Source organism: Podarcis erhardii (genome assembly GCF_964252035.2).
Source record: "Podarcis erhardii genome assembly, chromosome: 11".
Taxonomy (NCBI): domain Eukaryota; kingdom Metazoa; phylum Chordata; class Lepidosauria; order Squamata; family Lacertidae; genus Podarcis; species Podarcis erhardii.
The window spans coordinates 21,197,796-21,224,897 of record NC_138501.1 but is presented as its reverse complement, the minus strand read 5'-3'; the positions used below and the strand labels follow the sequence as shown (position 1 = coordinate 21,224,897).

The 27,102-nt window shown below is 40.9% G+C and overlaps 1 protein-coding gene across 2 annotated transcripts in view; it reads left to right on the top strand.

Moving 5' to 3' along the window:
* Window positions 1–27,102, top strand: part of FER (FER tyrosine kinase) — a 132,935-nt gene that overhangs the window by 5,949 nt on the left and 99,884 nt on the right. For both annotated transcript variants that reach the window (XM_081880453.1, XM_081880452.1), the window contains exons 3-5: window positions 1,175–1,294; window positions 2,907–3,029; window positions 4,002–4,191. In XM_081880453.1, the coding sequence (XP_081736579.1) occupies window positions 1,175–1,294; window positions 2,907–3,029; window positions 4,002–4,191 (433 nt within the window). The remainder of the gene's footprint in view (window positions 1–1,174; window positions 1,295–2,906; window positions 3,030–4,001; window positions 4,192–27,102) is intronic.

Below are 27,102 nucleotides of genomic sequence, written 5' to 3'. Positions count from 1 at the left end.
TTAATGTATGGGGGGGAATATATAGAAGCTTTTGTTAAATTCCATCTATTCTGGGGTGGGGGGCTCTGTGAAAACTAAAGACACAAAGAAGCTAAAGTTAAATCTGAGGATTTAAAGTTAAATCCGAGAAGTACTGAGTAAAAGGATTCAGTAAGCTATTTGGAAAGACAAGAGAAAGTGAATAAAAATGTAAGAACCTGAGAAATCAGTGGGAGCTAATGGCAACTGGCTTCACTTTGATCGAAAGCAGGAGCAGAACTGCATGATGGATGCCCCACCTCCCAAAAGGTTGCTGCCTGCCTTTGTTCAGTGGGCAGAGCCATTAACCCATACTACTAACCCCTGGGAATGGGAAAATTGCTGGGAATGGGAAAAACTGTCTTCAACACTGTGGAACAGCAGATAATTGGGTGGTGACCACACATGCATGCTCCTAGTGCAGCAGCATCTGAGATAGTGTGGTTTAAATCACCCAACCTGTTTGAGGGACTGCTTCATGCAGGTGAATAGTTGCACCAGAACTATGTGAGCCACCTGTGTGAGCTGTCAATTGTATGAACTTGTCCTCCTTTGATCGTGTGATTGGTGTAGATTGCAGCCATTACATCTGCAGAGAAGGAGCTTTCAAGGATCAGACTAGAAATTCTTATGGACATAAGTCCCGTTCCTCAGGCAAGAGGTTAGTGGGATGGGGCATGGACAAAGGAAATCCACATACAACTACTTTAGCAAAGGTCATTGTCAGCTATGGAGGCATAGTTCATAAAAGTTCTTACTTTCTCTACGCTTGTTTTAAATATAAAATATATTGTCTCCTATGGTCCTTCCACTAAATCTTAGTATAATTGTCAGAACTAACAGCCTGTAGCTGTCCAGCCTGATATGGAAGTAGAATACAGTGTCATTCCCACTTCAGGTGCTTGGTGTTAGTCTGTGTCCCACCTTTGGCAGCATCTAGAACAATTAGTCCTAGTAGCTCAAATGTAATCCCATTTGTGTGACCTGTATTCATATAGAGTCACAATAGCGCCTATGGACAACCATGATATGTTAATATCCTGATTCCTTTAATTAAATGCAGTTGTATTTTTGTAGACTACGAATAGCATATTGTACTTGTGTGAAGTGTCTCTGAGTATTATATCAAATCAATCAATGTTTTGCATCTGTAAAGGACACCAGATGTTGCGCAACAAGAAATAGAGTTTGATACATCTTTATTGGAAGAAAATGAAAATCTTCAAGCTAATGAGATTATGTGGAATAATTTAACAGCTGAAAGTTTGCAAACGATGTAAGTAACTTAGCCTCCTTTCTCATTTTTTTCATCTTGCCTTATATGGTTTAGTTACTGACATCTCCAGGTAGACTAGACCCCTACATGAAAGCTGGAGAGCTGTGCCCGTCAGTGTAGATAATGCTGAGCTAGATAGACAAGAGTTTGCTTCACTGCAATATAGCTTCCTATGTTCCTATTTGTTGACCAGGGTGATGAGCAAAGTGATTGCAGAATAATAATAATAATAATAATAATAATAATAATAATAATAATAATAATTTATTATTTGTACCCCGCCCATCTGGCTGGGTTTCCCCAGCCACTCTGGGCGGCTTCCAACAAAGATGAAAGATACACTAAAATGTCACATATTAAAAACTTCCCTGAACAGGGCTGCCTTCAGATGTCTTCTGAATGTCAGGTAAATGTTTATCGCTTTGACATCTGATGGGAGGGCGTTCCACAGGGCGGGCGCCACTACCAAGAAGGCCCTCTGCCTGGTTCCCTGTAACTTGGCCTCTCGCAGTGAGGGAACCGCCAGAAGGCCCTCGGAGCTGGACCTCAGTGTCCGGGCAGAACGGTGGGGGAGGAGACGCTCCTTCAGATATACTGGACCGAGGCCGTATAATGACCAGTAAGCTTAGGAGAGTGGGGAATTCTTACTGGGGGTGAGTGATATATCAATATTTTGTCTCTTACCGGTATGAACTCCAGACCGCGATAAAGGTTTCATATTTTTTTCCACCCTGTAATATATCGAGAATGCACTACCCAGCTGGCCTTGCAGACCCAGCAGGCAGGAAGCAGCACTTTACTGCAAAGCAAACCTTTACTGCAAAGTAGATGACCATTTCCTGCCTTCAGATCTTCAAAGCATAAGCCCCTGCTGCCTCTCAGCTGGTGTTGCAGAGTAAAGGGCTTTACTTTGTAGTAAAAGCTGCTTTCTTCCTGCAGGGTCTGCAAGGCGCAAGCCCCATGCCTCTGGCTAGAGACAGATCCAGCATAACAATAAGCTTCCCCTGCCAAGGCAGGGAGATTCACTAGGCAGAATAGAGACCCAGCACGATATCAGGCTAAGCATGATATCAAGGTCTCTACTCTGCCTAGCAAGAGACATTGTTTGTGCCTTAAAGCCCGGTGGATCTTATTGCCAGAAAAATAAACTTTGTTTGCTTATTGGAATTGATTCCGATCAGCAAACAAAGTTTCTTCTTTGTGATAAGATCAATGTGGCTTGGCTCCTGCTTTTGTTAAGGCAAAGAAGCAACAATTTACTTTTGCAGGAAAGGCTTTATGCATTTGGAAACCAAGGTGCAGATGATGCTGGTGAATGGGCTGTTGAACTTGCAAGTATCCCACCAGCCTGAGCCAACATGGCCAGTGCACAGGGATGATGGGATTTATAGTTCAAAACAACTGGAGGGCTATAGTTGGTATAGAATGTATTTCCCCCCAATCGATGTGATATAAGCAAATAATAACAATAGATGGATATGTGTTCATATAAGTGTATATTGCTCTCTCTTACATTTTCAGCTGTATTCTGATGAAAACACTAGGGAGTTGCTAAGTGTATGCAATATATATTTGTGAGATGAATATATATTTTTTTTCATTGAATCCTTAGGTTGAAAACAGTAGTAGAAGAGCTGATTCAGACACAGCAGACACTTCTAAACAAGGAAGAGCTAGTATTGGAATTAGAAAAAAAGATAGAAGAATCTTCTAAGATCTGTGAGAGGAAATCTGAGTGAGTATTAAAAAAAAGTCATGAAGTTTTAGTGTGCCATGATTGGATCTCATATCTGAAAATACTTAAGCAAGCATGTCTGTATTCAAATGACTTGTTTATAACTTGTTAGGAACATATATTCCAAGGTAGCAGAAGACCCTCCGCAATTGCTCCAATTTGGGCATTAAAATCCCCATAAATGTGTATAAATGCTGTGGGAAATTTACCACTGACCTGCTCCAGTAAGAAAGTTAAATCTGACCATATCCTGGTGGTCAGTGACCGACTATTAAGCGGAGGAATGTAGATGTTTAAAAGCAAGGTTCCTAATTGTATTAGCTCCTAACAAGTCTGGATCTATTGACCAGTTAGGTAAGCTTTCATTAGAGGAATATATAGCAAAACCTCTTACTTGGGATAAGGCATACCCAGCTCCATTTCTTGCACATTTGCTGTGTAAAGAACAAGGGCTGTCCATATAAGGCAAATAAATTACACCGTGCTGCAATTGCTTTGTAGTTACCTCCATCTCCCTTGCCCTAGCTGCTCCAGTTGAGGATTTCTGGACAAAATTTCTGGACAATGGAGTCCCAGATGATTTATTTTAAGCACTGTGGGTCTGTGCTTATGTGGTAACCATATTAAAACCATTAAAATTGCAGAATATCCCTCAGTCAAGATGAGCTTTAAAATTCCTTATCAGCAGAATGCTGAAAGCTGAATCAAAAGTTGCCCTCTCAGCGCCTTTCCTATAATTAACATATATGACTTTTAAGTCCACGTAAAAGTAAAACAGATAAGCTCCTTGCCTTCATGTTGCAATTAACATGAACAGCTGAGCCAATTGACTTTAAAACTAAGACAAATTAAAACAGACGGTGTAGCTCAAAGGACCTGTCACCATCCTCACCCAGAAATCCATGTTTTTTGAGAGGAGAAATTAACTTCAGGTCCCCCCCCCTAAATTAATTTTATCTCGTTCATTTTCAGTGTTGTGCTTCTATTAAGCCAGAAACAGACACTGGAAGAATTGAAGCAAACGGTTCAGCAATTGAGATGCACTGAAGTCAAGTTTGCTGCCCAGAAGGAACTTCTAGAACAAAAAGTGCAAGAAAATGATGGGAAAGAACCGCCACCTGTTGTAAACTATGAGGAGGATGCCAGATCAGTTTCTTCAATGGTAATTCTTGTGATTATTATGGTATAACAGTGGCATTAATGGTATACTTGTATGGGGCTGCAACTAGCAGTGACTGTTAACTGGAGGATATAACACAACTACAAGGCATCCTGTTTCACTTTAGAATTACTTTAATGATACGTTGATGAATTAGGATCTTATTTTTTAAAATTGAATTTTGGTGCAACTGTAAATACAAAGAGAACTTAAGAATGAGGATCTTACTCAATAGATTGCTTTAAAGCTGGATTAAAATTAAGGTAGCTAGTAGCGCATCAAGACCGAAGAGAAAACAGGTTTGCCTAAAACTTGCATAAGCGAATTGATATGTGTAGATTGAAATTCAGAAACGATTGCTGTAATTTAAATGAAAGGGCAGCACTTATTAACATAGTGAGGAAGTCTGGGGCCAGAAGACTTGTGTGTCTGGTGAATCTACTGCCTAAGTTCTAATTGCAGAAGGGCAGCTTCAAGGCTTCATGGACTATGATAGCCATGACTATATCCTCTTTGTCCAGAACATTACATCTCCAATTACTAGGGCTATGCACCAGATTTGACTAAGTCCTGAATCCTGAGCCACGTTGTGCCTATTTGGAAGGATTCAGGCCTTGCACAAGTCAAGCTGAGATAGCCACAGATCCCTGTGGGTTGTGTTGAATGACCCAGAGGGATCTGGGGCTGTCAAGGATAAAGCATAAGGCAGGAAGAAGAGGCGTGCATTGAGTTCCTTGTGACTGACAGCTGCCTATTTTGAGAGAAGGTAGGAGCCTAATGCCCTGTGACTCTCCTTCCTGCCTGATAACCCACTTGATCAGTGCCTCTGCATAACAGCTGTTGAGCAGAGGCATTGATCCTGTGTGGTGCGGGGTGATCCTTGCAAGTGGCTTCCCTACAGAGAAGTCACTTGCAAAGCAGCACCCTGAAGGATAGATGCCTTCAGCTGTTGTGTGGAGGAGGCATTATTTCTGCATGGTATGGGTCCTGGATTTCCTGCTGACATCATAGGGTCACTGGGTTGGAAGCTGTAGCTCTGCTCTGAAGACGAGGTAGGAAAAGAAATTATTTTGGAAGAGAGCAGTTCCCAATCAGCTGGTTTATTGGTTTCTGACTATCCTGGCAGAATGGACTATATGGATTTTGGGGACTCAGTTATGTTCTTACCTTTTGGAGTAGGATATAAATCTCTGGATCCCCACAGGAATTCTAATTCATAATATCTATGAAATTGTGTGGCTTAGCATTGCTTCTGTTTCATGGCAGGCAGATAAAACAAAAAAAGAGATAATTCATTTTATTATAGTTGGTAACCTTCCATTGATATGTGGGAGCGATTCACTAGAAATTTCTGAGTGGCTTTTCTCAACATGCAGAGGTTTGGAACTTGTGTTTGGTGAAGAAAATTTTCTCTCATTTTTTTGTTCTGCCTGTCTGCATCACGTCAACATGACATCTTGGTTTGCAGGAGAGACGACTTCCTGACATCTATATCTCATGCATATGAAAATGTGCATTTGATATAATTTATTTCTGTCTCCATTAGGGCATGCATGTTTTCCCATAAACATGTCCAAATATACTGTCTCAATACTGGCTATTGTTTCACCCTCCCTCTCTTTTCCCATCTAGTTGTTTTTCAAATGCCAAAGTTGTATTCATTCCCCTGTCACTATTATTGGTATGCAAAACATGAGATGTACATGCTGCTCTGGACAAACTAATTTGATAAGGGCCTCTGCTAGAAAGTTTGCAATATAAATTAGGTATAGCGTAGCAGGAAAAAATATATACAGTGGTACCTTGGTTTAAGAACAGTCCTGTTTAAGAATGATTTGGTTTACGAACTCCACAAAACTGGAAATAGTGTCCCGGTTTGAGAACTTTATCACAGTCTAAGAACGGAATCCAAATGGTGGAAGAGCACCAGCGGCGGGAGGCCTCATTAGGGAAAGCGCACCTCGGTTTAAGAACGGTTTCGGTTTAAGAATGGACTTCTGGAACAGATTAAGTTTGTAAACCAAGGTACCACTGTATAAAGAAAATTAACTGAGAGAAGGAAGAAAGGGTTGCTGTATCAGTACTTAAGAAAAAGTAACTACTAACCATAGAGGCAGCTTGCAACTATTCTGGGTGCCAAAATACCTGGGGTGCTAGCCTCACCTATGTAAACAGAGAGCACCACTGTGTGGACTTTTGAAGGTGACACAAGAGACAGCTTAGTAGCTCTTAAACTGGGTGATATTCCCTCCCTTCCAGGAAAGATAAATGAAAGTCTTTTGATCCTCATGGAAACACACTTCGCCAAATATGTGCCTGTTTTGATATGGGAGCATTTCACACGCATACCTCTAAGCATTTCCTTACATTTCCTGGACTTTGCACACCCTAGTCTTGGAGACTAGCTTTCAGAGGGAAAAGGGAGCAGGGACAGTGTTAACAGGGAGTGTTGTGACTGGAGGGCGCTGGAGGGGCTAAGAATCCATTCCTACCTCATGATACTTGTGTACAAATGACTACTACCCCCCCCACATTAGTGCTCTCTATCTTTGCTTTGTAAGATGGGGTTCCCCTACCCTTAATTCAAAGAAGAATGCTAAACACATCTTTTCTGTAATGATCGTGATTGATCATCCATTTTCAGTATTTCTTCGATAAAACAAAAGTATTTTGTTGGTGAATTATATATAACCTTTTCTCTTATCTCACCATGCTGTGATTCTTAGTCATTTTTGAATGGCTTTTCAGATTTACCATGTATAATGATCCTCCTGAATGAAAATTATTTAGTTAATTAGAAGTTAAATTGTTGTTTTCATTTCAAAGCAGGTCATCCTTTGACCTTTTCAATTTTGTTATTTAATTCTTCTTGACTTAAACAACTATGAATGCCTTATGCATTTCTGATTTATGATCAGCAGCATTCTTTTATGAATTTACAGTGTTGTCATGCACAAAAATATACATTCAGCAGCATAAAAAAACCTTGCTATTCACCTATCCTTAAGTAAATTATGCAAAGCTTCTGTATGCAGATGCAGCATAAGGTTTAACGTATAAGGTATCTGTAAAATAGATTCTTGATCAGTTTTTTTAAAAAAATATTATTATAAATTAGAATGTTACTGTTTGCATGGGTTTCAGTTTGACATTCATTTAAATATTTTAAATGTTTTTAGTGAGGGTTCGTTGCTCAGTTTTTACTTGCCCTCCAATACAGCATGGAAGATAACGAGTGAATGGGGTAGAGCTTGGTTTTGTATTGCTCCCTTCCCCACTCCCCTCATCAGAGTGTGAGTCATTCTTTCAGATAAACACAGGATCTCCTTGTATTTCATTTCCATCTCCTCACAGTAAAGGAAAGGGTAAGAGAGAGAGAGAGAATGCTCAGAACCCAACCTTATCACTTCCTAGGGGGTTAATTGGACTGTATTTTACATTACAGTGGTACCTCGGGTTAAGTACTTAATTCGTTCCGGAGGTCCGTTCTTAACCTGAAACTGTTCTTAACCTGAAGCACCACTTTAGCTAATGGGGCCTCCTGCTGGAGCACGATTTCCGTTCTCATCCTGAAGCAAAGTTCTTAACCCGAGGTACTATTTCTGAGTTAGCGGAGTCTGTAACCTGAAGCATATGTAACCCGAGGTACCACTGTAATCTGTTTCCCATGCTTCCACTTACTGATTTCCCTTATGGAATTGAGAGAGCTCTGTCACCTTGCTTTATGTCACTGATAGCACTGACCTTCATCTGGTAGGCTGGTTCCCACAAGTTGGTCATAGCTTGGCATTTAGTGTGCTGCCCCATAACACTATTTCTGCATATGGTAAAATAAATAAATAAGTGGGTCCCATAATGCATATTTGCATTGAAAGGTGCTTCCTAGGTGTGGAAAGTTGAGAACTGCAGGTGTAGTAGTGTTGAATTTGGGCAAACCAAGGGTAAGCTGCTGTTGCTTCAGCGTGTGTAGCTTGATGGATGACCACCTTGACAGGCCTGTTGGGAAGATAAAATATATTAATTCCATGTATCTCTGAACTCCCTGAATACTTAAGAGGAGGGTAGGGCATAAATGATGAACATTGGGGGGAAAGAAAAGAGAAAAAAGAAACTCAAAGTTGCTTAAAAACATTTTTGTCAGCATTTTTATATCAAGAATTCCAAAGTGAGATCTTAAGAATGGTTGTGATTGAAGCTGAAGTTAGAAATATTCATCTTGGCATTAAATCAGTGACTGTCTAATAAAAGTATTCATCTTGTTTTTGAAAGCTATATTTCATTACTGCAGCAAATAAACTGTGGGAACATCAAATGTTTTATCTTTTTTCAAGAAAGTGAATAAAAGCAGAATAACATTAGAACTCTGTGTAGAAATGAGGGCATGTAAATGTATGGAATGAAAACAATGTTAACATGACTTCATGACAGCATTCTGGAGGAAGTTAGGATAACTCTGCTGTTCCTAGATGACCAGGGAAGGAAACCAGCACAAAGAGGTCTAGGCATTATAAATTGTTTTGGTGCTTTTACCACAAAAGGTCTCCTACATGATGAAGTGATAAAGCCTGCCAAAAGTGGGTCCCAGAACTACTATATCCAATGTCTGATCTCTTCCTTTCCCAATTCTTAAGAACACAGATGGTGGAGAATGGACAGATTTACAACAGGGAACAGAGGGCTTGAAGAATTGGGGATGAAGTGGGGAGGCACTACCGCTAATAGCAAACTCAGGTGGCCAGCTCTGACACCCATTGCAGATTCGGCCTTCTCTCTGTAGCCTGCTTCGCTCCCTGTGCAACTGGTCTGAAAACCTGCTCCAAAGGAGCTAAATGTCAATTCTTCTGTCTCATAGGAAGAGAGACTCTGATCCATCGTTCTATAAGATTTGCAAGAGAAGTGTGTATTATAAAAGTGTGACATGGATTTAATTATATAATGGCCAGGTTTTGATGTAGTGCTAATAATCTGTGATTTAATGTTTCATGTACAAGCCTTTGACTCCTACAGTGATGGGGAGGGAACTGGAAAGTTTCACTTTTTTGTTCAACCAACTGCTGCTCCTTATGTGCGAAGTCTTAACTGCGATTTAGGGCAGCTTCCCCAACCTAGTACCTTCCAGATGTTTATGGCTGCATCCCTTATCAATCATGTCCAACATAGCATACTGGCTGGGACTGATGGGAGCTGTAGCTAAAACATGTGGAGGATACCGGTTTGAGAAAAGCAGGTTTAGAGGAGCAAATCAGGATCAGAAACTCTGCTATGAAGATAGCTGACTAAAAACCTACCATACTTAGACAATCTGTGATTCTGTATCAGTGTCCAATGCTTAAATCTCATTTTCCTACTCATATTGAAATACTGCCCCTCAGTGAGGCCAAACTTAGATTCACAAACTGTTTAGGGGTATGTGTACTCTTGTGTCCCCCCAGAAAAAAAGCACTGTCAATGTCCATCTCAAATTGTTGATATCATCGACAAAAAATAATAGTTCAGTCAAAGATGGAATGTTAGGTATAAAAAGCCATCATATCTGGGTCAGTTTGCCAGTAGGTGGAGCTCACTGCCAGCTTAAAGGTATGATTTTGAAGAAAAACCTTTATTTAATTCACAAGTTTGTTTTTTAGAACAAAATAATTACCCATAAGGTAAGAGGACAAAAAAAAAAAAGTTTCTCTCTGTACTAAAGGAGACTGCCTTAAATCACAAATGTATGTCCAAATTATAACGAGGCATACTTTTGCTACACTTCAGTAGGGAGAATAGTCAGATAAGGTCAAGCTGGGAGAAAATCATGGACTCTACCATTTGCTTAATGTCACATCACCATTCTTTTCAGTTAATACAGAGAAAATAGTTGGTAGGGCAGCTTCTGCCAACCTGAGGCCTTCCAGATGTTTTGGACTACAGCACATCAGTGTTAGTGGATAACTTAAGCAACATTTTTAGCTCAGGCAGCATCTTTAGAGTTGGTGCTTGCTTCTTAGGGTCATTTTAACTGTGTGTATTATTTAATTACATTCTTCCCCACCTGCCCACCCACTACTACTTGTATTTTTAAAAGCCCTCAAGATAGATGCAAAGATCAACATCCCATATTGTTTGGCCCACAGACTTAGGATCTGCTGTCCTAAATCTCACTAGGATCACGCACTGAGCTCTTATGGCTGATTTTTTTTATTATTTTTAAATTCCATTCTCCAACTTCTCTGTAATGAATTCAGTTTACAAATTTTCGATACGTTATGACTCTTAAAAAGAACATGGACATCTACTTTCTGCTACGCTGAAAAACACCCCCCCCCAGCTCCCAGACCCTACTTCTTAGAAACCCAAGTTATAACCTGAACCTGTGCATGTTGATTCAGAAGCATGTCTCACTTTGTTCAGTAGAAGCTTCTTCCAGATACAGGATTACAGCCTCAACCTCCAAGTGAGTGAAATATGTCCCTTGTCTCAAAGCAGATATAATTCTGAAGTAGGTAGGCTGCATGAGCAAAGCATTTAGGTCCATAGTTTCGGATTGCACCGCTTGGTTGTGCAAATACTTCAATTAGTTTGTTGAGGACATAAGAGAGGGCCTTCTCAGTGGCTGCTCCCGGATTGTGGAACTTGGTTGGCTGGCTCCTTCTCTGCTTTCTTTTCACTGGTAGGCAAATACGTTTTTGTTTCAATGCTGTTGGGGCAGGGTTTTCTAAGGTGCAACTTATGCTTTTGTGTGTGTGTGCTTTCAAATAGTTTTCAGTGTTTTCAGTGATGCTTATTTACTTGGGCATTTTTAGATATTTATATTTATTGTGTATGTTTTAGTTGTATCTGCTTTCTGTTGTTATATATGTTGCCTTTGGTGCTTCACTAGGAGAAATGTGGGATATAAATTAAATGAATAACTAGATAAATAAGAGTGGCAGCCAAGTATGTTTTAGCAGTTAAAGCAACCAGTTTCCTTGTTGATTTAAATCACCTTGAATTAAGCCAATCCATCTACTCTGCTCCAGAGATCAGCTGGTCACAAGGTTGTGGTTTCAGTTTGGGGCACTAATTCTTTGAGGCTCAGTACTCCTTGTGACAAGATTAGCATTGCCAGCCACATCCCACATCCCAGTAGAGAGCCTACTGTCAATGCTTTAAGCACCTGCTGCTGCTGCTGCTGTTCTTCTTCCTTGGAGGTTTTTTTTTATTTATTTATTTTTATTTTTATTTTTTTGCTCTCAGCTGCTCTTTGGGAGAGCTGCCACTGGGATGGGTGAGGAGAAGGAGCCAGTCACCTTTGCATGATTTGTCCTCTCCCTCAGGGAAGTGGTTTGGGTTGGACCTGGTGGAAGAGGCAAGTGGATGGGCAGCAACAAGAGGGGGGCACTGATAGCAACTTGCCCAAAAGCTCATCAGAACCTGGAATTGGCACTGCTTTGTGTTATCCCCAGGCTCTGACAAAGCTTTCTCTCTTTTGGTATCTCCGAATAAAATCAGTGCATTTGCTTAAGTGCTATATTTTAGTTTGCTGCTGCTGCTGCTGTTTTTAATTAAAACACACTCGCCCTTGGAGACTGCTGTTTAAACATTTCCTTAAGCTATCTATCTATCTATCTATCTATCTATCTATCTATCTCCATATATATATCCATATCCATGGACCATAGGGTTACACTGTGCTGCAGCACAGCCAAATGCATGCAAGTGTTCTAAGCATTTCCAGGAGTAGAATTTTCATATCTAAAGTGACACAGGAACTCTGTCAGATTCTGGGGCATTCTATCACCGCAGTAACTGGAAGCTCAAGAGTATAGCCTGGAACACCTGCTCACCAATGGAAGCATTTCAGTAATGCCTTAAGTGCTATGAAAGTGCTTTCTTTATAAATCAGAATGGAGTTTAAAAAAAGCTGTTGACTTGTATTACGGCGAGCCTATAAATAAGCGGAGCAAATGACTGATCACTTGCAACATTTTTGTTATTGGGTGAAGAATAACCTTGTCTGGCAGCATATGGCGTGAGATATAAACTGACTGTTTTGCTAAGATTTGGAGACTTGATTTGAAGTTGGGTACAGTTGAGTTGAAGATTGTGTGTCTGAAGTTTAGGAATTAGCAGAATCGCAAGAGAATTATTTGAGATTCCTGATTGCTGACACACAGCTAGATTTTTTTGTTTTTGTTTGGGGACAATCATATTTAGCATACTTGAATCCACTATGGACCGAAAATGTAGCAAATGTCCGGGGTTTGAGGAGAAACCAGACCATGAACACCATACTGCACATGAGACGGTTGAGTCTGGGATTCCTCCAGTTTCCTCTAAAGCTCTGGTTCCTGCTGTCCCATCTAAGTCCCTCACACCTTCTACCAATACAGGAAGCACCAAAGTTTCGGTAAGATTCTAAAAGTGTTTACCTCAAGAGAATGATTTACACCATAATTTTATGGTGCAACGTTGAAATTTGCTCCCCATCCCCATTTGTGCTGAGTCAAGCTGTTGAAGGAATGTTAACCTTGATTTGTATTTTGCCTTTTGTTCATATTATTTATAATTTCAATGGCTATGATCTGACCTGGCTGTCTTGAGTACAAAGAGGTTGGGGTTGTTGGGTTTTTTTGCTAATTTTATTCATGTGAGTGTTCCATGAGCTGATGTCTGGATCCAACCTTCTGTTATTGAAGGTGTATTCTTAGGGTAACCTGTTAAAGCAGCACAGGAGTACCCCATTAGTTAAGGCCAGTAGAATCACAGAAGTAGCAAAAAAGAAAAAAAGATTTCACATTTGTAAAAACAGCACCTATCTACCCATTAACTTGAAAGGTGCTAAGCATAACTGACCTGATGGGGGTGTACAAATTTGCTGAATCTCAAACTGATCCAATAAAATTTGCCACATATACAATGCTGGAAATTGACACTGGCCCTTTTTGCTGAAATCGTTGGAGTAAAACCAGTTAAAAAACCGCCACATATATCCAATTTTCTTGAAACTGCTGCTGTACTTTTATCCAGGCTTTTTGGTGATAGTAGTTCCTCATTGGTTTGGTGAAGTTATGATCAAAGGTTCAAAAGTTTAATGTTTTCTTAGCAAAGCAAGGCTGGCCATGCACAAAACTGGTTTTTAAAGCAAACTTTTGGCCAGGCCTACAGTGTTTGCAGAGGGAGCTACCTAGTGGAAGCTGTGTGCAATGCCTATTCATTGTACAATGGTTAGATGTGGGCTTGCCAACATTTTTGGACCCACGGGCCCATTTGGAAACCTGAGGAACTGTCATGAGGGACACTACCTCACACTGCGACACAGACACATGAACCCTTACACTTTGCTCCATACGAACACCCCTTTCTAGCACTTTCTAGCACTCAAACCCAATGTCTGCTGCATCAGACAGAAACCCTGCACCACACTGAAACAAACCGCGAGACACACATAGGCATTAGGCACGGCTTAGCTCAGGGGTCAGCAAACCTTTTTAGCTGGGGCCGGTCCACTGTCCCTCAGACCTTGTGGGGGGCCGGACTATATTTTGAAAAAAAATGAACGAATTCCTATGCCCCACAAATAACCCAGAGATGCATTTTTAAAAACATGCTGATTCCCGGACTGTCTTTGGGCCAGATTTAGATTGATTGGGCCGGATCCGGCCCCCAGGCCTTAGTTTGCATACCCATGGCTTAACTCATAGGAGGATTCCTACAGCCATATAATAAGCCTCAGGTGCTTGATGAAAGCAGTACAGGACCAGGACAATATGGGAAATATTTTTTCATTCCAGGCACCTCAACCTCCCCATCTGAATTTGGGCCTGAAAGATGAAGGGAAAGTGTTTGTGCGTGAAAGGCAAGTGGTAAGCAACACAGTTTGCGATAGTTCATAGCTGATCATGGGGCGTGTATTCAGCTTTGGGTTCCAGTTTCCCAGCTAAGAGTACTTACTGATAAGGAGATATCATTCTAGCTCTTCTTGCAGTATTCATGGTTATAAAGAAACCAGTGAGCGCTGAGGATTCACCACAACTTACTTAGAAAAAAATGTAAAGACGCATAAAACGCTATTCAGGTTACTCATCTCAAGAACATGATTTTGATTAGTTTATCCTGTTTCTTGAACTCTATTAAAAGAGCCTTCTGTAAGAATATAATCTTGTGGAGAAATGGCAAACAAATGAATGAATTAATATTTTGAATTAGGCTAAACCTTTTAGGCGTTGAACTTGGTTACAGCATGTTTGGTACATTAGTTAAATGGTTTCCTGAAAACTCATATATAATTTTAATGCTCAATATAAAACTGCTTGCTCTCTGAACTAGGATATAAGCTCATGTGAGAAACACGGAGGACAATAGACTTGCTTCTCATTTTTTTCAATCTTAACTTTAGTTCTCCACATTTCTGCAACAATTTGCTGGAAATTTTTTTTTGAACATTTTAATGTGGATTTCTCCTAATAAACATATTTTGGTATGAAATTTGTCTAATACACAGACCTGAAAACAATTTTCCATAATACACATTTTGTTATTTTCACCAATACTTGCATTTTAATGCACAACTTCTCCTCATATAATGCATTCTTGTAGTCACTGATTGTACCCAATGTAGTGGTAAGGTAAAGTCACTTAACAGTACATTTGTTCTGCTACTGAAATATTTTGTGCCAGTGAAATGTTGTTGTCGAAGAGAATGTATAAGCAGTTTGCTAGTAACTTTGTGCACCATCAGCTGCATAGTGAGTTTCTTCTAGCACAACTATGGTTTTGGACTCTTCTGTGACACAATATTAAAATACACTCAAGAACCCTTGTGGTGATGGGCAGAGAACATTGAATACAACCCCTCTAGTTTGGTTGGAGAACTGCATTGTAAAATTTGGAGAAGTGTGAATATCAAAGGGCGGCTGATTTTCAGTTTGCATATTGGTGCAGATTGGGTAGTTTCTCATTAAAATGCAAACAAAATAAAATTTCTCCTCCATCCCTAGCTATAGGTCACATACATGGCAATCCTAGGCATGCTTACTCAGAAGTAAGACCCTCAGAGTTAATTGGATTTCACACTGAAGTACGTGTGCTTAGGCTTGCAGCCTTAAATGCTGAAGGAAAGAGATGGACTGAGCTCTGGCCCTTGTTTTTTTTAATTAATTTCAGTCCTGCCCTTTCTCCCAAAAGGGATCCCAGGTCTGTTGACCATTTTGCTTCAGGCCATTAGCTTATTGGTTCAAATGATGCAGGGAAAGCAGTTACCTTGTTGAAAAGAATGTGGAGATAATGCAGAATTTTTGAAGAGGTTCATATACTTTGGTAGGTTTGTTTCATTTGCTTCCCCCCGCCCCCTGCGCGCGCTCTCTCTCTCTCTCTCTCTCTCTCTGTGTGTGTGTATATGTGTGTGTGGTTTTTTACTTTTGCAGGGCAGTAAGCTTCTGCTGTAAGCATATGATAGCACAGTTGGATTGCTGGGAGCAACTTATGTTCCTAAAGTAGCAAGATCACACCAAAACCCATCAACAGATATGTTTAAATAAATATATCTCAGCTTTTTATTTATTCTTTCTGGAGTGATGATGGTGAAATTGTGAATACCATTGTTTCTCCCTAAGGAAATGTGGGTGTAAGCAACAAACATGCAAATACACAGAATACATATAACCTCCTCTGTGAATTTTTTAGGTGATCTCGATGCCTAGAGCAATAGCTTTTCTGGGAATAGAATGGGTTTCTGCTGCATAGAAACAAATCGATGGTAGGGATAGGAATGAAGGCATTTTATGTTCTAGCAAGGTAGAGTCGAAGCAGAAAATCCAAGGGTGTCCATGGCTGAGAGGTCATGTGGCTGACAGCTTAAAACACCAGATTGTATGAGGATATGAAATTATAACAATATCACACTTTTTAAAAAAGTTACTTTTAAAATTCCTATACTTACATCAACAAACTATATATTTATTCCAACATTAACAGACTGTACTTTCATAAAAATACAGCAAGGGGGTATACAGCATGCAAAATTACTATAGGATCAATAAATAACTAGTTTTTTTGGGGGGGGGAAATTCATGTTCCAAAGGACTGCTTGAATTACAGAGCTTTCAGGAGACACCTGAAAGTCGACAGGGATGATTCCACAAAGAAGGGCTTGCCATCCCAAAGGATCGGTCCCTAGTACTCAGGAGTAAACAAATATAGATGGCCTGCACATCCAAGTTTCTCCTTTTCAGTTCACAGTTCAAAATCTTGGGACTTGCGTGTTACAGGTGATACGAAATCAGAGTGTAACAAAACATTGTACATCTAGGCTATTACAAATAGACCGCTTGATGAAGGATGTATTCGTAGTCTTGCTGAGCTGACTGCCTGACAGAAACAGCCACCTTGGTTTTTAATCTGTTCAGTCTGCATATCTCTTTCTGTTTCAGCGTATGAAAGGGTAAGATTTATCCTTTAATACAGTTAATGTAAAAAGCTAAACTGGTTAAGAGTGCATTTCCTTCCCTATCTCGCCAAAAGCTGATCAGGGTTAATTCCGTCAGGCTTCTGTTTTACTGAGATAAAGAATTTTCAGTATCTCTCCACATGAGTTTCTAAGCAGAGGGTAGACCTGCAAGATAGTCATATCTAACTAGATTTTTAATAAACTTCTTGCTTGTGAACACCGAGGTGCGGAAATATTCACAGGGAAGGTGGTAATTTCAGGTAGCTTGGAGGCATGATGTTTGCAAAGGCACCTTAATTGGCTGTAGGTTTTTCATATTGAAAGTGTAGTTTTAGAACGCAAGTAAAGAGCTCATGGAACAAAGCTCTGCTATCCCGTCTGTAACTGATATTCTGCAGTATTTGGATACTTATTAAATATTTCAGTAGTGCTAAGAAGCTGACTGCATCTTTTTAGGTTTTATTCTTCTTGCTTAAATATGCATATATTTAAACTGTAAGATAACGGTTATGTTATTACCTAGAGTCTCATTAGGTGATATTCAACAAAATATTTGGTATATTTGGTATTCAACACAAAAATTAGCACTGATGCAGTGGAATCTCCCCCCTCCCCGCCCCCGCAATTCGTGTTCACTTTGCCATCCTCAGATCTGTTTTGGAGGGCTGGGGACACACAGGGAGAGGAGAATGTTCCATTGTGCAAGGAGAAATTATTACACTGGTGGTATGTTCACATTAGTACTATGTTGAATACTATCCTTTATAATAAAGCAGGTAGTGGGTTTTCTTTCCACACTATTTTCAGTCATTTTCTTATATGCAGCAAGTTTTTTAAAAAATGAATTCTTAAATGTTATAGAAGGAGGCTATTCCATGGGCTGAGGAGAATATTTCAGTAAATGGAAATGCTCCCATTTCTATGGTAGTTACCTGTTTCCTTGTGTTAACCACTATGTATGTATGATATAGCCACCCACACCCATACATAAATAATACTGCAATGTGGAGGTAGTGAATGTTTATGCTCATTGACACTAGCATTAAAACATTACGGAGGCATTTCTGGTTTCTGTTGGATTTAAAAGACGTTGAAGAGGTAGTTAATATGTCTTTGGCTGAAGCTTGGCAATGCTCTGATGACAGAGAAAATGAAACGAAATGGCCATAGCCCAGAGAATCCTGCAACTAAGCTTAATGTCACATCATGTCTGTGTATTCATGTTTCCTGTCCAGCATTCCTCTTTGTCGCATTACAAACCTCCTTTGAAGACTTGTAGGGACAGGATTTTAAAAGCAGCTTGATGTGAGATCCATGTTGTATTTAAATAAGTAGTTAGAAGCCTGACTTCGCAGGCTAAAGTCCATAGGTATGCTGAAATAGCCTTTTGGGTTATGGCCAATAAGTAGATTTTGAGAATCAGTCAAGATTGTGAATGACTATGCTATACCCTATGAAGGATATATAAAAATACTAGGAAGAAAATGAATCTGTATGTGGGTGAAATTCTGAACTCCCTCTGCATTTTCCTGTTTCTTTCTGCCTTGTCTCCCTTTCTGCAGTAGCCCATCATATTTTTACATTGAAGTTATTGGAGAAATGACTGGGGTGTCTTTGTTAGGCAGTGTCAAGATAGTCCAGACAGGACAACCAGGGATCATAGAATAGTAGAGTTGGAAGGGACATCTAATCCAACCCCTCTCAATGGAGGAATCGTTTCCACAGCCATCCCTGGGTGGACTCATACCACCAACCTTTTGTTTAGCAGCCAGATACAGTGACCTTCTCTCCTCTGTATTTCGTACAGTGGTACCTCTGGATACAAACGGGATCCATTCCAGATCCCTGTTTGCATCCTGAAGCGAACGTAACCCGCGCGTGCACGGGTCGCGATTCGCCGCTTCCGCGCATGCAAGTGATGTCATTTTGACCATCTGCTCATGCATGAGCGGCGAAACCTGGAAGTAACGCATTCCGTTACTTCCGGGTCACCATGGAGTGCAACCCGAAAGCGCTCAACCTGAAGCATATTTAACCCGAGGTATGACTGCACTGCCAGGACGCGGTGGCGATGTGGGTTAAACCACAGAGCCTAGGACTTGCCGATCAGAAGGTCGGCTTGTCGAATCCCTGTGGCTGGGTGAGCTCCCGTTGCTCGGTCCCTGCTCCTGCCAACCTAGCAGTTCAAAAGCACGTCAAAGTGCAAGTAGATAAATAGGTACCGCTCCGGCGGGAAGGTAAACGGCGTTTCCGTGCACTGCTCTGGTTCTCCAGAAGCGGCTTAGTCATGCTGGCCACATGACACGGAAGCTGTACGCTGGTTCCCTCGGCCAATAAAGCGAGATGAGCGCCGCAACCCCAGTTGGTCACGACTGGACCTAATGGTCAAGGTTCCCTTTATCTTTTATGGCTGTACTGAGAAGGCACTTAAAAAAGGGACCCTGTATGTCAGGGGTCCTCAAACTAAGGTCTGTGGGACAGATCGGGCCTGCCAGCGTTCTGAACCCAGCCTGCCCGGGAAGAGCCAGCGCCTCCGCCTTATTCTCGATGGAAGGAGGCGCAGAATCTCTGCTGCTCCACTTCCCCATTACAAGCTCTGAAATGCGCTTGCAACCAGGGTAATTTCCAAGGGGCTTGCTCATGAACAAACGAGGTGAGCGTTCATCTGATCCAAGCCCCTACCTTGGCAGCCCCCTCCGCCACTTGCGGGTCTCCTCGGAGGAGGCACCGTGCCGAAAGCCCCACAGAGCAGTGTTTGGCGCTGGCCACAGGCAGGGAGAGGACAGGAAGGAGGCAGGCAGGCAAGCAAACAAGCAGAGGTGGTAGGGAAGGAGAGAAGCAAAAGCTCCCTCAACCCAAGACCCAAACCCTGAAACGCATAGTGTTAAAAAAAGTGATCCCCTGTGTGCTCCTGATCGATCGCTCCATCCCCCCCCCCGTGCTTTGTCCCATTTCCGCCACCTCCGCCACCGTGAAAGCTTCTATTCCCCGCGTCTGCGGCTGAACGTGGGAAGAAGGGAGGTCTATTCCCCGCGTCTGCAGCTGAACGTGGGAAGGAGGGAGGGTTGCGTACTGTTGGGTGAGCATTTTAATCAATCCCACCCCCAAAAGCTCAACAACTTTGTGCTCTTCCCCCTAAGAGAAGCTTTAAAACTCCTGCTAATCCCTGCCATAAATAGCTCAACAACTGTTGGCACTCCACCCTAAAAAAAAAGTTCAAAAACTGTGGCCAATACTCTCCCCAAAGGCTCAACAACTCTGGGCAATCACTTCCAGCTGGGTGGATCACTGCTCTAGAATTATAGTATTGTAGAGTTGGAAGGGACCCTGTTGAGAATCACCTTTCACATTTGCTCTCAGCCCTCATTTGCCCTCCTCCTACTATGTAAATTTACATATCTCCCCCCCTCCCCCCCCCCGTTGCTAGTCCTACTCGGATGCTAGTCCTACTCAGAGTAGACTTACTGAAATGAATTAAAAATCCAGACAATAATTTCAAAGGATCTGCCCTAAGTAGGATTCAGTTGGATGTAGCCTGTTATTATGACCAAAGTATCTTACCCAAAAATATCTGCACAAACCAGTTTATCTGAGTGCATTTTTCTCAGGGTGGGAAGACTCATTTATTTATAATTCCCTAATCATATGGGACTAAATTGCATTATGTTGTAAGCGCTTTTCATAAAATCTCCAGATGCCCTCAGCCTCCTACCCTTTTGCCCTAAGCAAGTTTCCAACCATTGTTCCACCTAGCTCAGTATTGCTTACACTGACTGGCATCAGTTCCAGACAGGGATCTTTTTGTGCACTACAAATAAAATATGTGCAGTGTGCATTGGAATTCATATTTTTTCATATTTTTTTCAAACTATATTTTTCATATTTTTTCCAAACTATAGTCCTGCTCCCAGCAGTGTCTGAGGGACAGTGAACTGCCCCCCTGTTTAAAAAGTTTGAGGACCCCTGCTGTAGATTATCTTAAAGCATAGATGGGTGGGTATATATGGAAAAGAGGTGGTTCTTGATAGCAAGGTCCCAAGTTTTACAGGGGTTTCTAGGGCTGGAACGACTCCTTCTTTTAAATAGAAGATTTACTAGCCCCTGGACTCAAGACAGCTCACTTTCTCTCCCCCCCACCCCCGCCAGCAGATGTAATAAGCTAAAGAATGAGGGGTACAGAAATACTAAGAAGTAAAAATGTAAAGAATGTACAATAGAAAAAAATGGATCATGCATCAAGATATAAAGATATGAATTAAATGGTAGTGTTATGTGAGCTCTGTGCAAAACTGGAATCCTCTCCGTCCCCCAGTTGTGCAATGTTCCCCCCAGAGAGACTCACCTCCATCAACATTAATGTCTTTGCAGTGCCAGGCAAAGACCATTAAAAAAAAATCCCAAGCATTGTAATATTTTGAATGCTTTTAACACTATTTTATATCTTTTAAATGAGCTTCCGATACAGATACCATTTAACTGTTTTTTTTAATGGGAGTTGGGATTTGACCTGTTCCTCCAAGTTTGTGATTACCGTAGCTATAATTTTTGGTCTGGCAATGTCTTTGTTTGGTTCAGTTTTCTTGATTTAATTATTTTGGTGTCTGCATTCAATTCTTTTTAAACTGTGTAATTGTATCTCACCTAAAATATATGCCGTCAGGCTAAGAAACATAATAAATACTCTTGGTATTTTAACAGCTATATTGTGTTACTTGAATTTAGTACCAAATGTGAGTTAGTGCAAATAAATGCTGCAACATACACGGCTTGTCCTGAATTGAAATGAGGCACTGCCTTTGTAGTGGATAGGCTTCTTTTAAGATTAGGTTATCTGTTTCTCCCATGATGCTTGTGCAAAACTGATATTGTAGAGGAACTTCATTTCCTTCAGTAGCTGAACAGGCTGCCCTTATTTGTGCAACCTAGGATATTTTTTTCCAGAGGCAGTAATGTATAAGAAATATAATAAAATTTAAATTCATTGTAGGTGAGGTAATGGTTGTGAGGACAAAAAATAAAATCCAAATAAATTGAAAAAACAAACAACTGAGGAATTGATTTCCAGTCTCTTTCACATGAATTACACATACAAAAAAAGCAATCCCTCAAGTTGGAGAGATCATAATCCTTGAAATAACATCAGATGTATTTCTTTTGTTCTGATTATATTGGAGAAGTTTTCCAACTGGGAAGATGCAAGAGCATACATGAATGGCTACTCTGGAGTGATTATTCAAATATCTTATCTGTCTACAATTGCCTTTACAATATCAAAGGCTGTCCTGGGCAAGTTTAGCATCTAAAACCCTATGTGTTTTCCTACATATTACTTCAGCATTTTATAATTTACGTATAATTGACTTGGAGATAACATTGTTATAAGAATGCAAGGAAGTTTCCTGCTAGATCAGACCAGATGCCTATAAAGTTCAGCATTCTCTTCTAACAATGGCCAACCCAGGGTGTCCTTGTGAAGACCACAAGTTGGACAGGAGTGCAATATTGGTCTCCAACTCATGTTTATGATCAGGCCAATGCACCATCTGGTCCGGGCAGTCTATTGTCACAGTGACAAACTAGATGCCTGTGGGAATCTCGCAAACATGACCTGAGTACAACATTTGTGATTCCCAGCAGTTGGTATTCAGCAACTGTATAGGCAGAACATGACCATCACAGCTAGTAGCCGTTCATTTGTTTTCTAATCCATGACTTTGTCTCATCCTCTTTTAAAGCCATCCATGTTGGTGGCCGTCACTGCCTCCTGAGGGAGCGAGCTCCATAGTTTAACTGCGCTGCATGAAGAAGCACTTTCTTTTGTCTGAATCTTCCAACATTCAGGTTCTCTGGATGTTCAATAGTTCCGTTGTTATGAGAAAGAAAGAAGAATTTTTCTTCTATCCACTTCTTCCATGTCATGCATAATTATGTTAGCATCTATCATGCCACCTTTTCTGTAAACCGAAGAGTACCAAATGTTGCACCTTTTCCAGCCTTTTGATCATTTTAGTTGCTCTTTCTGCATTATTATGAATATTAACACTTGGGTCCCACTGTTCCTTTGCTTAGGACAGGACAACAGTGGTACAAAAGGATTGTTCTTCTATATGCTTGCTAATTCTTTTCTTTAACAATACTTGCCACCAGTTTTCATGGATATTAAACCAACCGGCCTGTCATTTCCAGGATTCCCCCACTACCAGATCCCTTCTTAAAAATTGGTGTTACATTGGCTCTTTTCCAATATTCAGAGGTCTACAGCCATGGTGAAAAGACAACCATCATGATCAGTAGCCTTTGATAGCCTTTGATATCTATTTCTCTTTTAAAGCTGTCCAGGTTTGTGCCTGTCACTACACCTTGTGGTAGCAAATTCTGTTAACTATACGCTGTGTGAAGAACAACTTATTTCTTTCTGTCCTGAATCTGTCACTGTGTTGTTTTTTACTTGATGACTCTGGGTTCTAGTATTATAAGAGGAGAAGGGGAAAATATCTTTTTCCACACATGCGTAATTTTATATGCCTCTTAGCAGGTTTCTTATTTGCCTCCGCCCCAAAAAAATCCCCTAAAAGCTCTAAACATTAAATATTTTTAGGAGAAAAATATTGGGATAATCGCAGGTGTGCAATACTGAGGAAAGGGTAACCATAATTAAAGGGCTGGAACAACTTCCCTATCAGGGGGATATTTTTCTCAATATTTTCCTCCTAAAAATATTGTAAATTAAATTGGACTGAGAGACACTGACTTGCCAAGGTCACCTAAGCGAGTTTCATGGCTGACCAGCAATCTGAACTCAGCTCTCCCTAGTCCAGATGCAACACTGTTTGCTATAACACACTGCCTCTTGTATGTTCTGTACCTTGAGAAAGTATTAGAAGGAGCTCTAATTGCTAATTGCTTTGGAAAGAACATTTAAGTACATTAGGTGGATGAATTGAAATGATATTAGTGTCACTTTGAAGTGCTTATCTACATTTCAATTTTAGATATGTGTTATAAATAGGATTTGCGTACTGTGTTGCTTGGTAAATGGAGTTCCAGAAAGGGATAGTGCCATATTTACATCCAGTTAACTCCATGTGTTGTTGGAGTTCAGTACTTTTAACCAGATTTTGCATATTCAAGCTTACTCTGGCCTGGTTGTCGCTGTTTGTTGTTGTACATAATTTCTAGCTTGAAGAAAAGAGTGGGGGATTGATCATACCATTTGATGTGTGCACACTGTCTTATGTGGGAGACCATGGATGTTGTATTCTGTAATGAGCTTGTGTACATTCTTTACTGATATAATACCAAGGAATGTGCCAGGTGTGTCACTCTCCTTTCCTGGGTCCATTAGTGCATTGAGACGACTTCTTGTTGTTGTTAAAAGGTGATAAAAATATTAGAAATCAGTCCTTTACAAGGCTTATTTTATAGATAGTGCACTGCATCATCAGATTGGATGTGGCTTCATCTCAAGTATTTATTTCTAGTCAAAGAAGTTGTATGCGTTGGCAAGCATATTCTTTCATTTTGAAGCTGCTGGTTTTAAAAAGCCAACAGTTGGCCTTCAGGAACACTGTCTTCTCAGCATCCCGAATGTGTTTGGTGACTCAGCCTTTTGAATGTTAGCATGAGTGCCATCTGGAAGCTTCTTGAAAAGCTGTCCAGCTTTTTCATAATATTGGTATAAATTAGGCTACATGCTATTGAAGTCATAAGTAGAGTTCTTTTGGATTGGACCAAGGGTCTAAAACTCTTTTCCCTCAGTAGCCAACCAGAAGCATAATGTAAACTATGGAAGGGTGCACCATAATCAATGCCTAATTATAGTGACTTTGGGATGGGGTGGAAGTAAATTCCTGCAGCTGTGAAACTCTGAACTCATTGTGAGCCAAGCCCAATTCTCCTTCCAGTTTGTGAGTTCTTTTATTGTCAGCCCTCCCTATTGCCAGCCAGTCCTATCCTTACCAAAGTAATTCTTGCTAAGGTGGGGGACAAGTTGCAGAGAGGGCTGGTGGTGGAGGCCTCAGCTCTTAAGACCTGGATGCTTGTATGGTGTGTCAGTACCAATGAGCAAGGAAAAGTTTCCACTATTCCACATAATTGATCCAGAAGGCATGGGAACATACATTCCCCATTCTTCTCTGTGACAATGGTTTCTCTGTGTTGCAAAGATGAAACCTCTGCTTCTGCTCCAGCATGTTAGTGATTCCCCCCCCCCTTCCTCCTCCGTTTTTTGGGCAAAGATAAGTCTTAGGGAACAGGAAGACTGGTGGGGAAGGCTGATGGAGAGATCCCTGTGGCTCATAATGTTCCAACATTACATGCTGAAAGAGAAATCTCAGTTTTTCCACCCAAGCTAACACTTGAGACTTTTTTGGGGGGGGAAGAAGTGGAAAGAGTAAGCCAACTCTGAACAACATGTGGGGAGGGGGAGTTTACCAGTCATTACTCATTTTAATCTTCAAAGCTTGTGAAAAATTAGTTCCTAGCTGTATTTTAATGTTGATATTAATTTAAGCTGTGTTAGCACTTTTCCAGCTACATTTTCCATGAGTACTGTATATTTTACTGATTGCATGCAGTCTCTTTGGAAGTGTCAAGACTGTGTTTTTCCCTGGACATACCATGTCATTTTTGCAGGATCTGGACTCGAAGGCAGCATCTCTCAAGCAACTAGTTACTGCTGAAGCTGAGTTGAGTTTAGGGAAACTTGGCAGAAACTTAAATGACAGCTTGAGGGCGTAATAAAGTTTGGCAGGTTATTGAAGGCTGCTCTGTTTTATGTCTATCTCTTTGTTTTGTACGTTTCCTTCTGTGATTTTCTTCCTTGATTTAATTTGTGGTTACCAAGGGACATGGTGAAAGACAGGTCTTGTATTGCTGCTGCTGCTGCTGCTGGTGGTGATTGGGGTTGGGTCCAGGGAGTGGTGACTACTTATTTGTGTTAAGGGGGTGATGCCTGCTGCTTTAAAGGAGGTGGTGGTGTGTCCACTACTGAAAAAAGCTAGCCAAGCACCCAATGCATTTTCCCAGTCTCAAATTCTTCCTTTTGGGGGAAGGTGTTGAAGAGGGTTGTTGCTGGAACAACAGCAGGCAATCCTGGATGATGATTTGGATCCATGCCAGTGTAGGTTTGGACCAAATCCATATCATCACCATGATGGGTGGTCTTTATACAGAGAAGGACGGGGAAGTGCAACCTTGCTCCTTCCACTTGATTTCTCAGTGGCTTTTATACTGTTGAGCATGGCATCCTTCTGGACTGACTTTGTGGGATGGCCAATCACTTAACTCTCTTGCATCTGTATTAACACATGGAATTTGGCCACATACTTTCAAATATCAGGGTTCTCAATGGCTGTGAAGTACATGGGGGATTCTATAAGAATGCTAGCATTCCCCCCCTCAATGAACTCTTAACATTCTTTTGACCCATTTGCTAAATAGCCACATTAGAATACCCGTCCTAGCTGATAAGCTTGGATGCACATGATGCAATCTGTTTCATGCAGAGTTACCGTTTTGTATCTGTCTTGGCAGCAGCTGTTACTGACCTCCCTATATTGAACAAAGATCTAGTAGCTTTTTTTTCCCCTTGGCAACTTCTCTGCTTACCGTGTGTGGAAAATAATGAAGTGAGTGGATTTGATATCTGTAAATGAAATAAATGTATGTGTTTAATGACTCCAGGCAAAACAGAAGAGCTAGGACCATCATTGTAGATACCCATTTCCGGTGGGGGGGGGGGAATGTTAGTGAATGTAAAATTAAGGCATTACTGGGATGAATTTGTAGGAAAACTCATCAGCATGCACACATCGTTTTTTTGTCCCTTTCCCCCTCAGTGATATGAGAAGCAGTCATTTAGCTGCTGCTAATCCCCATGACTCGTTTATCTGAAGAAGACCCTTTATCTTGTCATTACCTGAGGTGCGTGAAATGAGCTGATCATCCCAAGTCCTGGCAGACCTAGAGGCAAAATTAGGCACCGTATCCATGGTAATGCAGTGAGCGGTTTTTAAAGTAGCCATTTAATCCATTGATATAAAATCGACCCACCAGTGGACTCAGAGCAGCCTGTTTTTATTATCGGACAGATTGTAATTTAAAATTGATATGACATGTTGTGTAGACATGATACTGTTTAAAAGGAGGAAGACATTTTATTTTGTGAGAATTTTGGTTGCAGAAGTAACAGGTATGAGTTGGATGCTGCCTCAAGATTACTTGGATGCAGAATTTAATTTCTGCATCTGCTGTTGTCATCTCTGATAATATCCTGTTCTTCATTGTGGGAACTTTTAGGCGACCAGTGTCTCTTGACAAAACAAACATCAGAGGGAATCTTTAGCAGAATGAATGCATTGGAAAAGGAAGTTTCTGGTTTGAATGCCATAACTGGTATACTGGTTGGGTTAGTGGAGACAGGAATTCTAACTGTTGCCCTGCAGATGGGGCCTACCAGCAAGGAAACTCAAGTTGGTGATGGTTTCGAGGTACAGCAAAGATGGGGA